The 23,345-nt window shown below is 41.5% G+C and overlaps 1 protein-coding gene across 2 annotated transcripts in view; it reads left to right on the top strand.

Annotated features, from left to right (window-relative positions):
- LOC140307584 (NT-3 growth factor receptor-like) overlaps positions 1–23,345 on the top strand; it is a 98,888-nt gene that overhangs the window by 40,355 nt on the left and 35,188 nt on the right. For both annotated transcript variants that reach the window (XM_072386534.1, XM_072386535.1), the window contains exons 8-12: positions 3,010–3,122; positions 8,315–8,498; positions 11,526–11,549; positions 13,534–13,580; positions 17,872–17,971. In XM_072386534.1, coding sequence (XP_072242635.1) covers positions 3,010–3,122; positions 8,315–8,498; positions 11,526–11,549; positions 13,534–13,580; positions 17,872–17,971 — 468 coding nt within the window. The remainder of the gene's footprint in view (positions 1–3,009; positions 3,123–8,314; positions 8,499–11,525; positions 11,550–13,533; positions 13,581–17,871; positions 17,972–23,345) is intronic.

Raw genomic sequence — 23,345 nt, 5'->3', positions numbered from 1 at the left:
AAGGCAATGAAAAATGTCAGCGCTAAGATCCTGTGGAACTTCCACATCTAGACTGAAAAACAGGTGATGCCTAAGCAGCCAGACATTGTGGTGGTCGACAAACTATAGAACCTAAATGGGTCTGTGGAGACAACCTTGGAGGCCAATTTCAATTGCACAGGTGAACATCAAGTGCGGTATCTACCAAGATGTTCTGTCCATACATTCATATACATATATACACATACATAAATATACATATATATACACACATGCATATATATACACTGCTCAAAAAAATTAAGGGAACACCTAAATAACACAATATAACTCCAAGTCAGTCACACTTCTGTGAAATCAACCCGTCCAGTTAGAAAGCAACATTGATTGTGAATCAGTTTCACCTGCTGTTGTGGAACCCAGACTCTCAATCTGGGGGGAGGGGGACACTGTGGAGCCGTCTATGGTGAGGGAGAAACTGTTAACTTTGGATAGGGTGGATTTGGTGCCAAGAAGAAGGAGCTCAGTTTTGAGATGAGCCAGGATTTAATCTCAGAGGGGCAGTGGGTGAGGGAGGAGGACCAACAGGACACAGGACACAGATGCAGGGTTATCAAAGTAAGACTGTTCATTCAAGATTAACAACTTAGGGATCTCCAGAACAGAGCAAAAAGAGGCTATGAAAACCTAATACACTTTCCTCAATATCTATGTTTGAGGCTAGTGTAGCTATAAAACTTATCAAAAACAAAACTCACTCCACTCCAGGAAGAAAAGGCTGTGAAACGATAACAAATAAACTGTACACGCACTCCAAGTGAGGCGGAATAAACGAAAGACGCTCTCTCGATTAATGGAGGCACAATTACGAATAGCACAAAAACTATTCACCAAGGGAGGCACTATGAAATCTAACACAAATCTCTCCTCTAATGGAGGTTCTGTGCAGAGGCCTGGGGAACACCTGAAGTTACGGGGGAGGGCTGAGAAGAGAAGGACTTGAGCTGTATGAACTGAGTGAGGCCAGTGCTGGCCAGGATGATAGAGAGAGATGAGAAAAGGAATCCAAGGATCACCACCAAGGCCATCCTGGTGAATCTGGGCTCTGCTGGTGGCAACATCTGAAGGAAGACAGTCCATCATACACTGCACATTGCTGGGTTCCACGGCCATTTCTCCAGATAAGGCACACAAAAGCGTGCTTGGCCTTTGCAAATGCTCATCTGGACAAAGGAGAAGACTTCTGGTCTTGTGTTTTATGGTCATATGAAACAAAAATTTAATTATTTGGCCACAATGGTGTATCCATCATTTGGTGTAAAAAAGGAGAAGCCTTCAACCCTAAGAAACGATCCCCACTGTTAAACACGGTGGTGGGAACCTAATGCTTTGGGGGTGTTATTCAGCCAGTGTGATTCAACCTAATCACAGTAAACGGCACCATCAAAAAAGAGCAATACATCAAGATTCTCAACAACATCAAGCAGTCCGCACTGATGACCAGCTTTTTGCATGTCTCCACTGGTATTTTTCCCCATTCATCTTTAGCGATGAGCTCCGACTCTTTCAGGTTGGAGGGTCTCCTTGCCATCACCCTGATCTTTAGCTCCCTCCACACATTCTCAATTGGATTCAAGTCAGGACTCTGGCTGGGCCACTGCAAAACGGTGATGTTTTTCTTCATCACTCCTGCATTGAACTCCTGCCCACCCTGAACCCCCCCACCCGAACACTCAAACCACTTTGCTCTCCAAGGACTGTTTATGCATCATGCACGTTACATACTGTTCAATTGTTTACATTGCACAGTATTTTGCAAACACCACTACCTCATTTACTGCATTCACGATCTGTTATTTGAATTTATATTTTATATTTTATACTTATAGGTTACTGTTTTTGCTACTTTTTTGCACATAATAGCATTTATTTTATATTTTATACTTTTTCTCCTTATACTTCTTTTAAAAATGTTGATATTTTCTTATTCTTCTTATTATTCTTTTCTTAAGAAAAGAAGAACATTAGACCACTGTTCACATCAGAACTAGAAAAGACACTGTATTATTATACACACTATTATTATTATTATCATTATTATCAGTAGTAGTGGTCAACAACACTGACTCAAGTGACTTAAATTAACCAGATCACTTTCGTGAGTAAGTCAGAGTAACCCTTAAAGTTTAATACCGCTAATGAAAAACTAAGCTTACCAAAAAACAAAGCAGCGAAAACAGGACTATCGGTCCAATCATTAAAACAATAGAAACATAACTAGAAACAAAAACAGTAGACAGACTGCAGAGATAAAAGTATGGCATATCTTGCTCAGGCAATTGTGCAGATGTACACACTACCAGCAGCAAGAGTGGTTACCCCTGCAAGCCACATCCAGCATGGTTTACGCATACCTTCACAGTTGCAGCTAGTGAAGCTAATTAGAGCAATTAAGCCGATGCACCACCCAAAGACTTGCACTGCCACTGCAAGGCCAGTGAAGACGGAGAGGGGTGTAACAATATAACAAAAACAGAAAAGCAAGAACATAATCATTCTAGCTAAATCAAACAGATCATGACTAACATAAAAAAAAGATTTTTGGGATATCCTTCCAATATGTCTCTCTATTTACTGCTTTCACACATGCACTATATTCAGTCCAGAAATATTGTGTAGTGACATGTCAAAATTGCACGTCTACAACATTAACCCCTCAGAATATTGCTGGAGAGATAACGTGTGAACATATTTCAGAGCATTTGCGGCTGCACTGTGTGTGAGCAGGTGTGTGTGCTGGTGAGAGTTTGTCCGTTCCACCAATCTGTATGCTGCTTTCCGCTGACTCCCACACAACACAATAAGGAACCTCATCTGCTTTTCTGAATTTGTTGTAAAAGAAAGACAATTATTTCCACAACGTCATTTCTGAATCGCAGGCAGTTTCTTTTCTAGTTCTGATGTGAACAGTGGTCTAATGTTCTTCTTTTCTTTCATTCATTTTCTTTTTCTTTCATTTCATTCATTCAGTTCCTCCCACCATTGTAAAGCTGAAGGAGCCCGAGCGCCGCCATGATACATGCATCGAGTTTACTGTTCGTGGTTCTCCTCACCCGACCTTAAGATGGTTCTACAATGATAAGGTGAGATTGAGTCTATTTTTACGAAATCTGTTGTTCAGATTATATGTTCCATCTGATGTTTTACGGCATTGCTTCTTTTTCCAGAGTTTTACATTCTTACTTAGTGAGTAAGTTATGTTACATACAAATAGAAAAGATGCATACAGTTCTTATGCCTTGTCTCAGGAAAATCAAATGCCTCAACTCCACCTATACACCCCATTATTCAGCGGCAACCTTTGATCATAATAGCATTGACAAGAAGGCTTCTCAGGTTTCTCAGGAAGCTGATCAAATTCTGATGGAGTTGATAAAAGAGAGCAAGGAACTGTACAGGAAAAAAGCTGGAAAACAAACGCAAGCAGATTGACATGAAGGATGTGTGGCCAGGGATGAAAAAGATCCTGGACAGAGCCAGAACCCGTTTTTCAGTAGGTTCAGCCCAGAGCAATGCTTAACATTGTCCCCACTGTCTCCAACTACAAAGACCTCACTCTCTACCTGGACCCACAGTCTCCCTGAAACACCTCTATGGTGTGATCCTGCACCTCAGTCCTGGATCTTAACACAACCTCTCCAACATCTCCCCCACATCCGGGCAAACTGAGATCTCCCCATTCTCCCCCTCCAGCCTGTCTGTATCCAGCAGTCAGGCGAGGAGGCAGCTGGAGAGATTGAACTGGAACAAGGCTGCAGATAAGATGATGTCAACCCAAGGGTCATGAATGCCTGCCCTGAACAGATATTTGGGACTCAACAGCACCTCTTTAACATTAACCTGGGACAGGAGAAAGTTCCTGTACTGTCAAGGAAAGCCTGTCTTATTCTGATAAAAAAAAATCTCACCCATCTGTTCTTAATGACTATAGACCAGATGCCCCAACATCTCACACCATGGAAGTCTTGGAGAGACTGTTATTGTCTCACCTCAGTAAGCAAGTGAACACCTTTCAGCACCCACTAAAATGAGCTTTTCATCCTGCACATCCTCTACATAAGAAAATAAGCAAACAGCAATCAAAGAGTCATTCCTTTAACAGCAATAAATACTCAATAACTTTTTACAATAACTCACGACTAATAACTGTTTTGATTCTTTACTCTGCAAAAATTATTTCCCATTTTGGGATTAATAAAGTATTATTCAATTCAATTGTTGTTTTTAAATTATTGAGAATTTAACCATAAGCCAATTTGGTCTAATAGAAAAAAAAAGTTGTAATGGTGGACCCTCAGAGCTCACTCACATACCAAGAATAGATATGAATACACTCATTTCTCAAGTTTTCCCCAAAGACAGCATTTAGATTTAGCTCATGCGTCTGCTTCTTCAGCCCCCATTCCAGCATTGGGTTCTTCAGCTCTTGTTGTGGCTCCTGTGGCTTGGCTCACTCCGGAGGAGCTCCAGGAAGTTCTCAAGATTATCAAAACATTCAGTGAAACTGTTGATGAGCCTTCACAGCCCTGGGAGAGACTGAGGATTTCCGTGGAGCTTATGGATTTACGGCAGGCTAGACCTTATCTCCTCATGTCGTTAATCTGGGAGACTATGGTTAAGGCGGTTGATAGTGAAGCTTTGGCAGATCTACGTAGCTTACAGCATTCTCCACAGCCACAGAAATCTCTTAAGTTACAGACATCTGCCATCCCGGGTCCAGCTCATTAGCCTTCACTGCAGCTGCCACTTCAGCATCAGAGTCTACATCAGTCTTCGCTTCAGCCAGTTCCCAAGCTGTCATTACAGCTGCTCCTTCAACCAGTGCCCTGGCCTGCAGAGCTTCAGTCTTCAGTGCAGCAGCCTTCTGAGCTTCAGTCTCTGGAGCATGAGCCTTCAGAGCACAAAATTAACAAAATTAACATTGACCTTAGTCCCGACCATCCATTCATCTATCCATTTAATATACCCACTTTATCAGGGTCGCGAGGTGGCCGGTGCTTATCCCAGTTGCCATTGGAGAGGATCATAGACTCTTAGCTCTCCAGTCTAAAATACATATACAGGTCACACTGCACAAGGAAGGCCATGAGCATCATCAAAAACACCCAAACCTTGTACCACATATTTGGCATGCAGAAGTCCTACTGCATCTTTTTCGTCATTCACCCCTCTCGCTTAGAGCAGTGTCTAAACTCACATATAGCCGTCCTACTACATGCCCGCTGGACCCTGTTCCTACTAATCAATTCCAGTACATTGCTCCCACTGTAACTGCAGTAGTCACACATGTGATTAATGCTTCACTGACATCGGGCACATTTCCTACCATATTCAAGCAAGCTCGGGTTACACCACTGCTCAAGAAACCTTCCCTCCCTCCAACTCATGTGGAGAACTATCGACCAGTCTCTCTACTCTACTCTAAAACCATTGAAAGGACGGCCTTCACCTCTCACAAAACAACCTCCTTGATCCAAACCAATTTGGGTTTAAAAGTGGACACTCCACTGAAACGGCTCTGTTGGCTGTGACAGAAGCCTTAAAAGAAGCCAGAGTGACAGCTAAGTCCTCAGTATTTATCCTGCTCGACCTATCGGTTGCATTTGACACAGTCAACCACGCCATCCTTTTGTCCATACTTACTAGCAAGGGCATCGCAGGGAGAGCACACTCCTGGTTTGAATCATACCTCACTGGTCGGTCATTCAAAGTATCCTGGCTTGGTCACACTTCTGCAGCGCACCACCTCACCACAGGGGTCCCCCAAGGTTCAGTTCTTTGACCTCTTCTCTTTGCCATGTACACCACCTCACTGGGCCAGATCATCCGATCACATGGCTTCTCATACCATTGTTATGCTGATGGTACCCAGCTCTATCTGTCATTTCCACCTGATGAACACATGGTCTCAGCACGAATCTCAGACTGTCTCTATGACATATCGAGATGGATGAAAGCCCATCACCTCCAACTTAACCTCTCTAAAACTGAATTGCTTGTATTCCCAGCCAACCCAACCATACACCACAGCACCTGCATCCAAACTGTATCCCTATCTATTGCTCCATCAAAGGTAGCTAGAAACTTGGGTGTCAAGATTGATGACACTCAATTGACTGACCTTTAAAGATCATGTTGCCTCTGTCACTCGATCGTGCCGCTTTGCATTGCTTAACATAAGAAAGATCAGGCCATACCTAACCCAACACGCCACCCAGCTCCTGGTGCAGGCTATGGTCATCTCCCGCCTTGACTACAGCGACGCTCTCCTAACTGGTCTCCCAGCCTGTGCTGTGAAACCTCTACAGATGGTTCAGAATGCGGCGGCGCATCTGGTCTTCGATCAGCCGAAAAAGAGCTCACGTCACCCCTCTGTTCATTGAACTCCACTGGCTACTGTTAGCCGTCCACATCAAATTCAAGTCATTGATGTTAGCCTACAAAGTCCTTAATGGAATGGCTCCCATCTACTTGAATGCTCTCACAAAGGCGCTCGGTCCTTCTGGTCGTCACAGGATTGTCATCTAGCAGTACCTACACCATGCTTAGGACAATTCAGACTCTTTTCATGTGTCGTTCCACGATGGTAGACTGACCTACCAAGTGCTACCAGAACAGGGGCGTCCCTGTCTATCTTCAAGAAACTCTTGAAGACCCAGCTCTTCAGAGAGTATATCTTACCCTAGCACTTCCCCTTTAATGCAATTTCTCCTTCTGTACTTCCTTCTGTGCCTGCACTATATCTCTACACTCAGCCCTGTCACCTCTGACAGAGTCTGACTAGTGGCTTCCTTCTACGTAGCTTATTGTTAGCTTTGATGTTAGCTGTAATGTTATATCCTCATTTGTGAGTCGCTTTGGATTAAAGCGTCTGCTAAATGCATAAACATAAACATCTGAATCAAAAAATTTATGGCAAGTCAAATCATCACCTCGTGACATCTTCCTCACATTGTCACAACTGTTTGTTAGATGAGAAGCTGCACCACAACACAAAACTTCCTTCTTGGGTTCCACTTTTCTCATAAGATTTTTTTTTTTGCCATAAAGAAATATGTTAGTTTATGATACTAACTAATATTAGATGTCCCTAATATTCATCAACCCAGGTGTCCCAGCATCCTGTGACCAAAATAACTGCTACGAGATTACCTGAAATCAAGGAAGCTCTGATGGCATGCTTTGAAGAAACAGACTGGGTTGCAGTCTGTTAGCCACATGAACATGACATCAGTGCTACAACTGATTGTGTGACAGATTCTTTCAACCACTGTGTGTTTAACACCATCCCCATTAGGACAGTGAGTGAATCACCTTATCTGAAAGAGCTGCTAAACAAGAAGAGAAACCTTCATGCAGGGATGCAAAGAGACAGGACGTTATAGAGGAGTGTTCAGAGAGTTTAGAAATAAGATAAGGGAGACAGGAAGGTGGACATGAGAAAGCTGAGAACAAGCAGCAGAAAAATGTGAGGAATATTTGGTCAGGAATGATAAAGATAACAGGCTCCGAGGTGATGGGGGATTCAGACTGATAGATGTCTGGACAGATCCAATGAACTGAAATATTTTGGGCTCAGCTCAGAAGGATGCTAAGCCTTCTGCTCCCCTGCCCTCACACCCTCCCTTGACCCACAGTTTTTACAGTCTCAGCCTGCCCCTCAGTTGTGGATCTTAAAAGGATATTACATACCATTTATAAAGCATATTATTTATTCAGCAGCATCTTCAGTTGAAGGGTACTTCTCCTTTATGTTGACATATATAATGAATGTGCATTTCACTTGCTCTTGATTTATTGTTCTTTTTTTGGTAAATGGTAGATCTTTCACCAACTAAATTACTATTCCGTTCTGTTTTATTATGTAGAGGTAGTTTATTTAAGCAAACTGCTTGCATTTAGCTGTAATTGTTTATTTTTGGAGATGGCATTGTGGATATCAAATAAAGTAATCCTGAGATTTGACACTGTATATCCAAGTGTTATGTTTTGTAAGGCTATTTAATATATACATTTATGTAAAGTGTTTATCCATATTTTACCTTAACAATGGCTTTGGTACCTGCCTAATTTTAGGTACAGAATATTTTACACATGCCTTTATGTTTTACAATACAATTTCATATATTAAATTAGCCCTCTAATAATAATTTCCTGATGCACTCTTTCGTATATTGTACAGTTCTTGAGGTTATCCATTAGTTTTATATATGCAGGAAAATGCATTTTGTTGACATGTTTATTGTTTGTTGCACTTTTGTTACTCCCCATTTAGGAAATTTTCCATACTGAGTACGTGCGACCTGATATGGATATTTACCAGGATGACATAGAGGGGTGCCTAACGTTTAAAAACCCAACACACCACAATAACGGCAACTACACTTTAAAGGCAATCAACTACCTGGGTGAAGTCACCAGCACTGTGTATGGGCACTTCCTTGACAAGCCATTTGATGGTAAGCTGGAACATTTGTAGGCATGCTGAATTTATGTAATATCTGCGATTATTGCTGTATATGCTATAAATTACTATAGTTGTTGACATATTAAATTACTATAGAGAACACATTAGCCCAATATCTGCAGTTATTCCTTTCAAATTAAACTGTCAAAGTAATCTTCAGTGCCTTGACCTTCTCGCATACCTTCAGAGAAGACAACTGTTCATACTGTGGGTCTGTATTTGACTTGTGGCTCCAACAGTATTAACTATAGAATAGAATTTACATTGAACTGAATTGTATTTAAAAAAATAAAAAATAAATAAATCAATCCAATAAGGGATACCAAATTATATTATTACTGTATATAATAAATAATTAAATGCTATTAATAAAAAGACAGTATTAAATTAAAGGAAAAAAATCTTTATCACACAGGGTTGAATAATACTGGGAGAGGAAAAAAAAACCGAGTGGTTTAGCACTGAACAAAGGAAAACCTGGACAACAAATACTGAGGGCAGTCATAACAAACCAGGATCAGGTGTGGCAAATTAAGACCTGGTGAAAAACAAGAGAGGAACTAAACTCAATAGAATACAAAAGGGGAAAGGTCAACAAAATAAAACCGGAAGCAAGGAAACTGAGATACAAAATAAAGGTCAATGACTGACAGAAAATAACTGAAATATAGAACAAAATATGAAACTAATAAACCAAAACACAAAAACTTAGCTCACTTATGCTTATTTGTGGATTTAATTGGACATCTTCCAACTGGACTTCTATTGAACATGTTTACTTGCTCTTTAAATTGCCCTGAGGGGACTTTTTGTAGTGAGTTTGAACTATATAAATAAATTTGCTTCATAAAATTGCTGATATAAAAATGAAGAAAATTTGGGATCCCTAATAAGTTGGGGGTCCCCTTTTTCGCAACTGCCAATGCGCACAGATCACTTAAGTAAAGTCAAAATGTAAGTGGGCTGTCAATGGAGATTGTCATGGCTTAAGCACAAGCCATCAAGAATTCGGATCTTAAATGCATACTGAATAAAATGCAAAGGTAAAAGGTTGATTAAGTATTTGTGGTGACTTAGTCGGAGTAGGATCCAGACACTGGAGGATTCTGCAAGAGGAGGGAGAGGGTTAGAATGATCCTCTGTAATGGTAGCTGGATAATCCAAAGGTAGTAAATAGTCCTTACTTATGAGAGGGAGGAAGTCCGTGAATGAGGGGAGAGCGATGGCTGTGTCAGCTTTGGATCCGAGTCGGCGGTGAGGCGAGCAGGCTGGTAATTGATAACAGGGGGCTGGGATATCCAGGATAAGGCAAGGCAGGTACAAGGAAACCAGGATGAAGGAAGAGCATGCGAGGCAGGTAGACGCTAGGGGAAAAGGGAGTTGTCAGAGAAACTTGGAGAACTATACGACGCATCATATAGAGAGCCGATTTACCACTAAAGATAGTAAGATGATCTGGCGAAGACTGGTTGCTCCTGCAGCTCCTATCAGGGCGTTTTAATGAGTTTTAATGAGGAACAGGAGCAATCCAGGCTCCGCCCAAAGCTCTCAGGAAAACCTGCTCAACCCGCCTAAGATCCAAAACACATCAACAGCCAAGCATGATGGATCAATATGTCATTGTATCCAAGGTTGTGAGGCTACCAGAAAGTTCTTGATGTGGGAGTTAATATTATGTTCAAGTAAATGAAAAGAGTAGTCACACTCTAAAGGGTAAAAAGAAAGTCCAATACATAAAAATAGATCAAAAATACTTTATTCATCCCCCGTGGGGGAAATTAAAAAATACAATATTCAATAAATACATTGAATGATTTAAAAAAATGAATACATTAATTCAATACCATGTCATTGTTAAATGATACCTTTGAAATGTACCTCGTATATCCCTATCCCCAACTATCCAAATAAGGTCTCCCCCAGCAAAGAGGTTAGTGTCAAGTAGGTTGTGTGGCGTGGTGGTGAGGAAGGACCCGGATGCAGATATTTAAAAGAAAACACTTGATTTCTTCCAAAATAATCCAAACAAAAGGGAAGGCTGAGTCGTAAGACAAAAACCTAAACTTGAAATTGATAAAACAAAACCTGACTAAAACAGTCAAAATCTGAAAAAGACTACATGGACAAACCTGATACACACGAGTGATGGTGGCATGGATGACGGTGAGGATCTGGCAATGGGCATGAAAAAACCTGGGGAATAAATACTGAGGAGGGTGATTATTGAGTGAAGGCAGCTAAGGGGAAAAACACAGGTGATTGCAGGCTGAATGGGGCTGATGGCAGGGCAGGAGAGAGTCTGAGGAAAACAGCAGAGACATGGCTAAACTAAAAACTAGACAGGAACATAAAACATGACAAAATTAACAGACATGACAGTTAGTTTGCGATACAACACGTAGGCTGATCAGAATTAGGTCCATAGATGTTGATTAAAGTTACTGGGCCAAATACAGTTCCCTAGTAATGATGAGGCATCAACCCTCTGTGTCTGATGTTATTGATTTATGTTTAAATTGAACACTTTTGCCAATTACTACATCTCTGGCTCTGGCGGGAAAAAAGAATGTCCAGTTCAACTACCTCTTAGGCTAACTTGGAAACTATTGTTTAAATGAGTTTCTACTGAGTCTAATCTAGCATTTTCTTTTGTTTTCATTTATTGAACTGTTTTCTTAACATTTTGTCAAGTTAGTTTTTTCTCTCCTGTTGACATGTATACTCTAACACAGTGTTCTTCAACCCTGGTCCTCTTCAACCCTGCATGTTTTCGATGTTTCCCTCCTCCAACACACCTGATTCAAATGAATGGCTCCTTATCAGGCCACTGGAGAGCTTGATGACGAGCTGATAATTTCAATCAGTTGTGGTGGAGGAGGGAAACATCGAAAACATGCAGGGCAATGGGTCCCGAGGACCAGGATTGAAGAACCCTGCTCTAACATATGTACCTCACCTTGCTGTTTATTTTTCCTTACAGTATCATTTTATCTTCTCTGCTCCTCTTCCTTTTTTATAGATCAAGAAACAGATTATGATTATGGTAAGTGCTTTTTACACAAGTGTAATAATATTATAGCACAGACATCATATGCTTTGTAAAAGGCTTCAGAGGTCAGTACATACTCAAATTTCTTGTGCACATTATCATAGAATAAACAGTAAATGGACTGTATTCACATGGCTCTCTAGTCTAGTTGACCACTTGAAGAGCTTTTACACTACAGGCCACATTCATTTGTTCACACACAGACACTAACAAAGCTGTGTCAAAACAGTGTTAAAAGTCATGCAATGCCTTTTCTCACACACATTAACACACGGGAACATCAAATGGAATGGAGGGTGCATTGTCTTGCCCAAGGACATTTCAACATGTAGATTGGTGAAGCTGTGGATTGAACCACGGACCCTCCAGTTGTCAGATGACCGCTCCTCCTCCTGAGCTGCTGCCCCTCCATACAACTTTTGAAAAAAGGTCGAGTAAAAGAGACAAAAATAAAACAACTGAGCACCCCACTACATAGTTATACGGCAAGGCTATATTGCTCATGAAGCCAGCTACTTTTCCTATGATAAGCCTACACTGGTAAATGAGCTGCTTGCTGTGACAAATGAGAAGGCACTACTCATTCTGCCTGGGTAGGCACTCATGCATCTAATGCAGATACTTGGATCACCGAGATAGATAAACAGATGCTAATAACCATCATACAAAAGTTTACAACTTACTAAATTGTCTGCTGCTTTAATTAGTATCACACCAAAACTAATTGTATTAGCTGTTGTGTTAGCTTGTCCTCTTGGCAACAATGGTTCTTAATGATATAAGAAAAGCTAAATACATTTTTGGATACAGATACATGAGGTACTCATATCAAAACAAGAAGTGGCCTTATCTGCAATGTTCAATGTGTTTTTAAGAAAACACAATCATTTCCAGGACGTCTGGATCATGTACTATGTCCTGCATGCTTTAGACACCTGTACCCCTCCCTCACATTTCCAGCTGGGAGAGGGCATCTAAAGCAGAAAGCCTTCTGATGTAAAGTGCTTGTGTGAACTGCAGAAATAGACTGGATCAAATTGTCAGTACATTCTCCTAAACATCTCTGCTGTTCATGTTTGAAAACTAGTTTTGTTAAACCTAAATGTTTTTATAAATTATACTTCTTTTCAGTACTGTGAAAGTATATGGGTGACACTTACACACTTGCTCATTATGTTCTTGTTTGCGTCATTGTCATTATGGGTTGTTTACATAAATGCAAAATGCAAACTATGGTTGCTTAGCAGTTGTGGAGGCGACAAATGAATAGCTTTAGCTTTTAGCTTTAGTCACCCAGCAAAGCTAGCTTTGTAATGGGCCTTGTTCAAAATACTGTCTGTGAAGTGAAGCAAACAAAGTCAAACATTTTAGCGACTGTTGCTTGAGGGGAAAAACATCCTCTGATCCAAGAATGCTGGGTATTTAGGGAAGCTGAACAAGCTCAACAGCTTAAACTCTTCTGGGCAAGCTTTGCAAAAAAAAAAGGCTTATTTTCCTGTAGCAACACAGCTCTTCAAAGTTGTCAAACCAAAGACTAATGTCCTAGAGACTGACACAAAAGGCGAACATATACAATGCACTCCTTATATGGCTCAGAATTCGTATTCTGGTCTCTTGTTAAAAAATGGTTGGTATGCTATTATGTCCAAATGGGCACTTTTGATGAACAGAGATGTGTTCATCAAAAAGTGGCAAAAGTGGAATCTTGAGAAGCTAGGGCTGCTCAGTGTATTAGATTGTATAGATATTACTGTGGAGACCCTTTGATTTCTATTTGATGTAGAGAAAGTAAGTACGTTAGTCAGTAATTTCACATCTATGACCTTTAGGTTATATACCTTTGACCTTACTTTGTCTACCACTCTTTGTTTTTGCTTTTCTCTATTACAGATATGAATAGTTCTGTTTTAATATGTAATATCTTTAGTGTACATAGTTCCCCTGCAGAAGCGGGACAGTAAATTATTGTGTTTTACAGTAACTCCGACTGCAGAGACGCACAAACCTGAGGAAGATACTTTTGGGGTGAGTGACTGAATTATTATATATACTGAATATTTAGCTAAGATCTTGACTAATTTCTAATATTTCTACTCAGGAACAAAAACGTCTTTTTATAACACTGGTATTGATTGACAGAAATTTGTGGTAAATTGACAAAATTGTGAATAAACTGTAAAATTCTATGTCACAGATAGCATGTGAGGGACCGAGCTGGTCAAGCACGAGGACGCAGATAGTTTAAAAAAGGAACGGGTTTTATTTGCCCAGAGAAAATAACATCAGGGCCCTTAAAAGTGGTCAAATGAACACAGCAAACTAAAGTCATGACAACTTCAAACTAACTGTTCAAATGATGAGTAACTTAACACAGAAACCAAACTCACTTAACAAAGAACCAAACTAACCTAACAAACAGGAAACAAAGGAGAACTTAAATACTGGCTGATCAGACTAATCTTCAACATAAGAGGGATAACACATACTAGCAAATAAACTAAGAAACAGAACCTAACAGTTAGTTTAATAATCACTCAAACAAAGAATTAACAAAATGACTAAATAAACAAACTACTCATAAATCTAAAGGAATACATCTTAACATCTAAAGAACTTAAACTACTTTAGCTGTGCGGCTGTAGGTGCAGCCATCACATAGACCCAAAACCTTTTGTACCTACACCGTTTGGAATCTACAGGGGACTCATTTTGTTTGGCATAAGGAAGAGGGATTGATTCTTAACCTTAGCTAAACTATTTTTAGCAGGTAGCTGTTGCTAGCACTCAGCCTATAGCTAGATATTCTGGGCCCCTTCGATTAATGTATCAGTTAAAAATGAACTTGTCAAAAAAAAGTCAAAATTAGGCTCAGAGTCGCTGCATACGATTAACACAAAACATTTCTTTCTTGCAAGTAAGAGACAAGTCCGCACAACCTATCAGGAAGCTGGCTCAGAGTTGTCTGACTCACAAAATAATACTATTGCTATTTATATTATTTATGTTTACTAGCCATTCAATGTTATGGGAAACTGAGTCCAGACAGTCAAAAACAATTTCACTTGCTACACAGTGTTATGAGAACCAAAAGGTAGGAGGAAGCCTACCCCCTTCACATAAACCGTTATTCTTGCAGCTTTTCTCATAGTATAACTTCATGATTTTTCTAACATTTCCCTCATGTTTATGCTATGAGAAAACAAGGATTAAACACTGTAAAAACTCATCATCTTGTACAAATAATATTAAACTATTTTAAACCTTTAACATTAAAATCATCCACTGTTCACAGTGCATAGAAGCGAAAAACCTGCTTGCTGTAACTCATGTAACTCATGGGGAATTTCTCCTATGGCCCCATCCCCACTTGGCAACCGACCACTTAATTACTCACTCAGTATCAAAGGTCGCGCTCCGAACAGTTGATTCACATGAATGGCAATGGACATATGTGTGATTAATAAACACAAACATATTAAATGAAGAAACGAAAATTAGGATAAATGCAATTAATGAATAATAAATGAAAATAAGAATAAATGCAGCTCATCCAGTCCAATCCAGTTACCGATTCTGCGATCGTCTGCTTCTGGCTGAACATCATTCCGGCTGGGTCTGGAACTGCTAAGCTATTTTGGAAGGAGAGGTTACGAGTACTTCACTTCCATGAAAGAGGTCTTTACCACCCATTATTCCCTAACTAATTTTAGGACAATTCAGGTGAGAATTCAGACATATTTCTTACAGTCAAGGCCGTACGCAGGGCCCATAAATTTGGTACTTTGGAATTTGGAAATTTTTTTAATTCTGGCCATTTTCAGAGTCTTACAGGAACAAAAACAACATCATAATTACTTTTAGGTTTATTTGTTTTGTTTGTTATCAGAGAACATCAGCCTCATCCTAAATGATTTGCAAATGAGTTACAATGTAAAACTGGAGAATGAATTTCATCAAGTCATGGATTAGGAATAAAAAGGAATGAATTGTCCTGGTACAGGTCTGGCATAGTCTCCTTCTTTCATAGTACCTGCTCTCCCTCTATCACTGCTCTTCTTCTTGCTGCTTGGCCCAAAGATGAGCTTGGTTTGGCTCAGCCTTTTCCTCCATATCCTGTTTTCCCTTTAGTGAAGAATAGAAAAAACTCACTCACCTGCACCTTAACACTAACGTCAATAATATTGTTAATATTGTAAATTTTTACACTTATATTTTAATACCCTACACTTTTACTGAAGCATTTTTCTTATTTTCTTATTTTGTGTGGAATTATTGTGCCAAGGTTTTTTTTATTTGACATATTTATAATTAAATTCTTGTCCTTAATTCTTGGTAGCAGATAAAAAGAAAATTTCACCGCACATTGTACTATGTATGATTATGTATGTGACAAATAAAACTCTTGAATCTATAAACACAGTCAAATACTAAACTGATAGAAATTAAAACAATACGCCATTTCAACATGTTTTCAGATGTGTCAGAAATCTTAAAAAACCTTGAGGACGGTGCAGAGCTTTTGACATTTGAGGTAAAAATGGGGCATTCTGAGGCTTTTTGAAGGACCATTATGGTGACTCATGAAGTAAGGGAAAGTTATTTATTATTATTTTGAAAATTAACCGGGTGTTTCATTTTGTTTCTGCGCACGACTTCCTGTCCCGCACAATCTGCTCTGTGTAGTGTTGCTGTGTTGTGCTCCGGCAGATATATGTAACATGTTCAGCAGCCAACATTGAGAAATCAACACTGAATAAACGTTTCATTTTCAATCGAAGACGTCGCTGACATTTCAATCGCAAAATGAATGTTGACTCAACCGGTGGAAATTGATTGACGACCGGTACTGACGGAGTTAACCAAAATTAAACTTTGATTCATGTTTCCTTGCTATCTGAGTGGTACGCTGGGCTGCAATAAAAATATCTCCACATTAAAATGCATTTTTTTCTCACCGTCATCTATCACTTAAACTGTTCTCCACCTACATTTTTAACTTTATATGCTCCTCTTCCAGTGACTGGTGAGACTGACTGACTCACTAATGGTAGCGGAAACATCAAAGTCCGACTTGTGTGTGGTAGTTACCATAGAGAGTGCATGTTGTTGATGACGCGCAGCAGGTATGCCCAAACTGAGCCACTGTTTCATTAAACAGTCGCGGTACTCTTGGCTCTTCAAATATAAAATCACTACAATTTAAGCAAAAAATTGTAGTCGTCTATGGTAGTTACGGCCTTGCTTACAGTGGAGGCTGTAGATTGTTAAACATTTGGGTGCTACTTGGTGGAATGAACTCTTCAAATCACCTTTTCATTCAGTTGGGGTGGAGCGCTTAGCTTCGCCGTCCACCCTTTTGTGCACATGTGGATACATTTTTGTGATTGTTCCATCATCATCTTGGCATGATGGGCACCCCTTACAGAATTTAAGACACCTGGTCAGTTACCTCACTTTGAGTCCTGTAGGGGTTCTGCTGCTGATGCAGTTAATTTAACCTGTTGGGGAATGTTAGCAGGAAAAAGCAACATATCATCTTTACAAGGTTTTACATTCAGGAATTGCATTTTAATAGGTCCAATTCCCAAGTTCATTGGTCTTTCATATGAAGCCAAAAATAATCATTAAACAAACTATTGAGAATTCACTCGGGGTCATGCAAGGTACTTTGTACTTTAAATGTTATCTGTGTCCTCGTCTCTATCATCCACGTGTTACTCATCGTCATCATCACCCTTTACCTCTTGATACATTATGCGGGTAAGGGTGGTTTCAATCAGTTTTTAGGGCAGTCCTCTCAAGCATGGGACAACAATAACCACAGGTGACTACTATGGCTGTTACAACAGACAGAGACCAAACCACTTCTCTATCATGTCAGTGAAGGGGTCGTTGATCCTAGAGTTCCCTGTTAGCTCTGCAGAGAGTGATGGACAATGGGAGGCAGCTGCAGGCAACCCACACATGCACAGGGCGAACTTGAAAACTCCACATAAAAACCCCAGCTGAGATTCAAACCAGGAGCATTCTGTGAGGTGACAGTACCAACCACCATACTGCCAAACAACCCTTGATGTGAACACACTGAAGTATGTTGCAAATCTAGTTATGAAAATAAGAGCAAAGCATCTTCACAGCAAACCTGTCTGAAAAGAAAGGTAGCAGATTCTCAAACGTCACAAACCTTTTAGCCTTTCGAGGATCTTGCGCTACGAAAATTACATTTGAATATCTTAGGATTTTTTTTTCAAATACAAAGGAACTGTTTGACAGATGACTCTTAAAATTCTGCTTCACCGCCTGACCGTGTCTGCAGGTGTCTGTAGCAGTAGGCCTGACAGGATTTGCCTGTGTTATGCTGATGGTTTTCTTCCTTCTCATCGCCAAGTATGGACGACGATCAAAGTTCATGAAAGGTAAGAAAGTAATATATTTCTGTCTATTTGTTAAAATTTTGAAAAGTTGAATGGTAGCAAAAAGAGAGATGTGGTTAAAATTTCCCAGTGATCACCATGGATAGATTCAACATGGTTGCAGCTCGCAGAGCTATCGATAGTAATGAAAACAGGGTTGTTTCGTCTCTCCTTTTCATGGATACAACAGTGAGCTACTCAGAGAGTAGATCACAGAGTCTGAGAGACTAAATTAATGTCCATCCAAAGTCCTGAAGCTCTATTGAAGAGAAGAGGGGGAAGCAGGCCAGCCTGTTAGCCAGACTGAATGCTAACAGGAGCATATCTGTGATTCCCTCACTCTTCATAGCTAACGTACGCTCACTGGACAACAAAGAGGACCTAATCCGGCTTTGATCCAGTTCCCAGTGAGAAATGAGGAACTGTTGTGTGCTTTTGTTGATGGAATCCTGGCTAAAAGACACTAGTCTTAAAATGTGCATTAAAGTGCCCTCTTGGGAGCCAAAATGTGTGTTAAAGTGCCCTCTCGGGAGCCAAAAAGCATGCTAAAGTGCCCTCTTTAGAGCCAAAACGTGACCTAAAGTGTCCTTTATAGTGGTGCGAATGCACTATGTGTGCCTTTTTTTCTTTCCGCCTCTGCCCTTCAAAAAGTCTGTGCCTGCCACTGGTAAGGGGTGTTTTCAAACTGCCATAAAACCTGTATTTTAAAAAGTACCTTGATAGAAATTACATAACTGTCTACAGCAGACCTTTCTGCTATTAACAGGTTATTGTTTTTTTTGTTACTGTGACTTATAAATCACTTGAAACAGCTGTTTGTTCAAAGAAGGCACAACCTGTTCTCTTCTGTCTCTCTCTCTTATACAGACCCTCTGTGTGTGTTCCCTTGCTCATGCTGAAAAAGCAGGCAGGTTTCAGCATCTCATATTTCATACTGGATTTTAAATATCTCATGTTTGACTGGCAATGAGCAGCTGTCTCAGCACAGCATCTGTCTCTCAGTGGGCACTGAGAACTGTGGCACCATTGGCACCCAGCAAAATTTCTTCAGAAATTTTTCTAGTTCTTGTTTGTTCCTTTCGCTGGTTGTAGGTGAGCTATACTGTGCAACACTGCCACCACGATCTCCCAAGGAAGGTTTTGCGACCACTTCAGGGCATATTCTACCCAAGGAAAGTTTTACGACCACTTAGTGGGGTCTCACTCACGTGACATTCGGAGCTTAGTCTCCATTTCCTGGTTGACACGTTCAGTCTGTCCATCAGTCTGTATCAAGTCAAGTCAAGTCAAGTTTATTTGTATAGCACATTTCATGTACAAAACAATTCAAAGGGCTTTACATAAAATAAAAGCATTTCAGCGGTGAGTGGAAGAAGCATAAAATACATAAAAGAATATAAAGAGAAAGAAGTGAAATAATTCAAATAAAATCAAAATTATTAAAAACAAGCAACAGTCAAGATAAATTAAAAGATCCCGTGCAAATTTCATGCATAGACACATGAGAAAAAAGAAATGTTTTTAACCTGGATTTAAAAATGTCTACATTTGGTGACAGTAATCTCCACTGGCAGTTTGTTCCACTTGTTTGCAGCATAACAGCTAAATGATGCTTCTCCGTGTTTAGTCTGGACTCTGGACTGGACCAGCTGACCTGATTCCTTGGATCTAAGAGCTCTGCTGGTTTATATTCTCTGAACATATCACAGATGTATTTTGGGCCTAAACCATTAGTAGGCTTTTAAAATCTATTCTGTGACTGACTGGAAGCCAGCAGAGATTTTAAAACTGGTGTGATGTGTTCAGATCTCCAGTCCTGGTTAAAACTGTAGCAGCCGTGTTCTGGATGAGCTGCAGATCTTTAATGCTCTTTATAGGAAGTCCAGTTAAAAGACCATTACGGTGATCGAGTCTACTGGAGATGATTGCATGGATGAGTATCTTCTGGTCTTTTTGGGAGAGAAAGCCTTTAATTCTGTTGATGTTCCTGAGTTGGTAAAAAGCAGCCTTGGTGACAGCTGCTGAAGGTCAGATCTGAGTCTATCAACACTCCAAGGTTATGCACTTAGTGTTTGTCAGTGTTTGTAAGGGCCCGAGTCTCAAGATATTTACCAATGCTGACCCTCTTCTCTTTGCTACCAAACAGAATGATCTCAGTTTTGTCTTCATTTAATTGTAGAAAATTCTCTCTCATCCAGGACTTTATTTCCTCCAGACATTGACACAGTACATCTGCTGGGCTGCAGTCGTCTGGTGACAGAGACACATAAAGTTGTGTATCGTCTGCATAACTGTGATAATTGATGTTAAAGTTCTGTAATATCTGACCCAAAGGTAGCTGTGACGGAGTGACCCCGTCCCTTATTTTCCAGGACCTGATCTGTAGTCTGCAGGCTATTAGGGGTGCACACCTACTAGTCTGTGGGTTTGGGGTTGGATCAGTATGGAGACTGGGACATCACTGGCACTGATGGGTGCTAATCTAAAATATGTTATGTTGGTGGTTGTGTATGAGTATTTTTGTGTATCGGGGGGAATCTATGTCGGCTGCAGGTGATAAGGAGCACCTGTTACCCGGAGGTTGATGATTATGGGGGAGGAGTTCAATTAAGAGAGGGAGCCCTTTAAATTGAGAAAGACGGGTGGAGAAGGGAGCGAAAAATGGCTGGGAATTATGTAAAAGCTGGAGCTGATGTGGGCTTGATTGGTAAAAAAGATATGTACAGACTGTAGTAATTTTTGGGACTGAACACACATGTGGGGAGAAAAGGGGGCACAATAAATAGCTCCACCAAGAAACCAGCAAGGCAAAGTCTGTGAGTTATTCCGGTGACGCTGAACCCGGTCACCGGGAGGTGGAGTGGCGGACAGTAAACACCTGGGCCCGTGATGAAGAGGGCGATCGCCATTCGCACCTCATAACATATGGTGTCAGAGGTGGGATTTATTGCTTCGCTGGAACTAAGAGAGACGATATACCAGAGATGGCTGGTCGGAAACAGAGGGTCCGTCATCCGGCAAGGACCGGACTACGATCCCAGGTGGGATATCCCCAGAGCCAGGCCGCAGCGGCCACAGCTGAGACAGATGTGGATTGGGAGACCACGGTTCCGTCAGAGGAGGAAGAGGATGATGGCGAGAAGCCAGGCGTTTCTGGGTCGACCGGGGGGCCGATCGATCTGGGTAGTATGTTGCGGAACTTTCTGGAGGCCCAACAGAGAAGAGAGCAGAATCTCTTGAAGGAGCTCCGCAGCCTGAGAGTGTCGTTCCAAACGCCTGTTGCCCCGCAACCTCTTTTGCCGGCTATGCCGACCGTTCCGGTTAGCTCAACTCCAAGCACCGAAACAGACGGCTCGATGCTCGGACTGCCAACACCAGCCCCTCGAAGACAACAACCAGACGCAGTCAGCTTTCCAGCAGTAGCGGGAGCTGCCCAGGCATCTGCCCAGCCACAACCAGCTATGTACACCACTCAGCCAAAGATTCCAACCTACCAAGCCGGTGAGGACATTGAGAATTATCTGTTAAGGTTTGAGAGGATTGCTAGAACCTGGAAATGGCCCGAGACGGAGTGGGCGTGTCGGCTGGTGCCGCTTTTATCTGGGAAAGCTCTCGACGCGTATTCGACCATGGACGAGGACCGGGCACACTCATACCGAGACCTAAAAGCGGCGTTGTTGGCCAAGTTTGACATCTCACCTGAAACCTACCGGCAGAGGTTTCGCCAAACCATGTTGCCGCCGGGAGAAACGCCGACGGAAGCGTACCACCGATTGAAAGGGCTCTACCGTCGCTGGATCCAGCCGGAACATCACACAAAGGAGCAGATCGGTGAGGCCGTCATCTTGGAGCAGCTGCTACGCGTTCTGCCGACTGACGTGAGGACGTGGGTGAAAGAGCACGATCCAGCCAACGGACTACAGGCGTCGACACTTGCTCTGCAGTACATCAATGCGCGGAGAGGGGGGAGTTATACGACGCTGACGAGATCCGCCAGGTTGGCGCATTGCACCCCAGATTTTTGGGACCCAGCTCAACAGTCTCCGCGGAGGTGGAATGAACGAGGAGCGACAGCAGGACAGCGCCCAGGTACCGCTAGCACCACCACTGAACCACCTGCTCCTGGTAAGACCTTAATTTGTTATTATTGCCAGCAGTATGGCCATAAAGCTTCAGCGTGTCCCCTCAGAAAGACGAAAGTTGAAGGTGCATGTTATGTACCACGTAATGAGGTGGAACCTGCTGAAAATACAGAGAATAGCCGCAAAACGTATAAAACTGTGGTGGTAAAAGGACAAAAGGTGTTGGCCCTGATTGATAGCGGTAGCTTTATGTCGCTAATCAACCGGCGACTGGCTTCCATCAGCACATTGGATTATGGCAACACTATGGACATTGTATGTGTGCATGGAGATCGGCATGCGTATCCACAAACTGAAATTACCGTGATAATTGAGGATCAGCCGTATCTATTGACTGTTGGTGTAGTAGAGAACCTACCTGTAGATCTTCTGCTGGGAAGAGACTTACCTGTGTTGCTTCATCTGCTGCGGGACGTTGATGAGGTTGTACCTTGTAATACTATTAATGTTACTCCTGAGATTGCTAATGTTAGCCATGTTAAGACTGTGAGGATTCCTACTGAGGGGGAGGATAACGGTGTCAAGGTTAACTTGAACTTGATGAGCCATAAGGCTAATGATGGTACCACTACTAAGGTTGACACTGGTAAAAATGACGGGGTTGTGTGTCCTGTGTTTACTCGAGCCCAGGCAAAAGCCGGTGTTCAACCTCTCCCAGATTTGGATCATAGTTTGTGCGAAGGTGTCACTAAGGGGCCAAAAAAATCAAGACGCCAGCGTCGTTTTGAAAGACATCTAGGAATAACAGAAAAGAGTGTATCGGGTTTGACTACTCATAAAATGTGGACTGTGCCAGATAACATCACTGAGTTGCAGAGAAATGATGTTACATTGAAACCTTTGTGGGAAAAAGTGAGGGATGTGGGGATGATTAGCCATGGTGGAAAAGATTGTTTTGTTGTGGATAAGGGTTTATTGTATATGCAAACTGACACACTTAATCGTTTGGTCATCCCGGTAGCCTGCAGACAGGTCGTGATGTACTTGGCACATACAGTCCCGTGGGCGGGACATTTGGGCCGTCATAAAACGTATATGCGTGTGAGTTCGCGTTTCTTTTGGCCGGGCATGTATACTGACATTCAGCAATATTGCATGACATGTCCTATCTGCCAAAAGACATGCATACCCTGCAGGTCAGAGCGGGCACGTCTACATCCAATTCCCGTTATCTCAACACCATTCCGGAGAATCGCAATGGACATTGTTGGACCATTGGCAAAAAGTAGCCAAGG

The sequence above is a fragment of the Leuresthes tenuis genome, unplaced genomic scaffold (assembly GCF_036924035.1).
Source record: "Leuresthes tenuis unplaced genomic scaffold, fLeuTen1.0.hap1 SCAF_5, whole genome shotgun sequence".
In the NCBI taxonomy this organism is placed as follows: Eukaryota; Metazoa; Chordata; class Actinopteri; order Atheriniformes; family Atherinopsidae; genus Leuresthes; species Leuresthes tenuis.
This window is presented reverse-complemented; position numbering and strand designations above follow the sequence as displayed.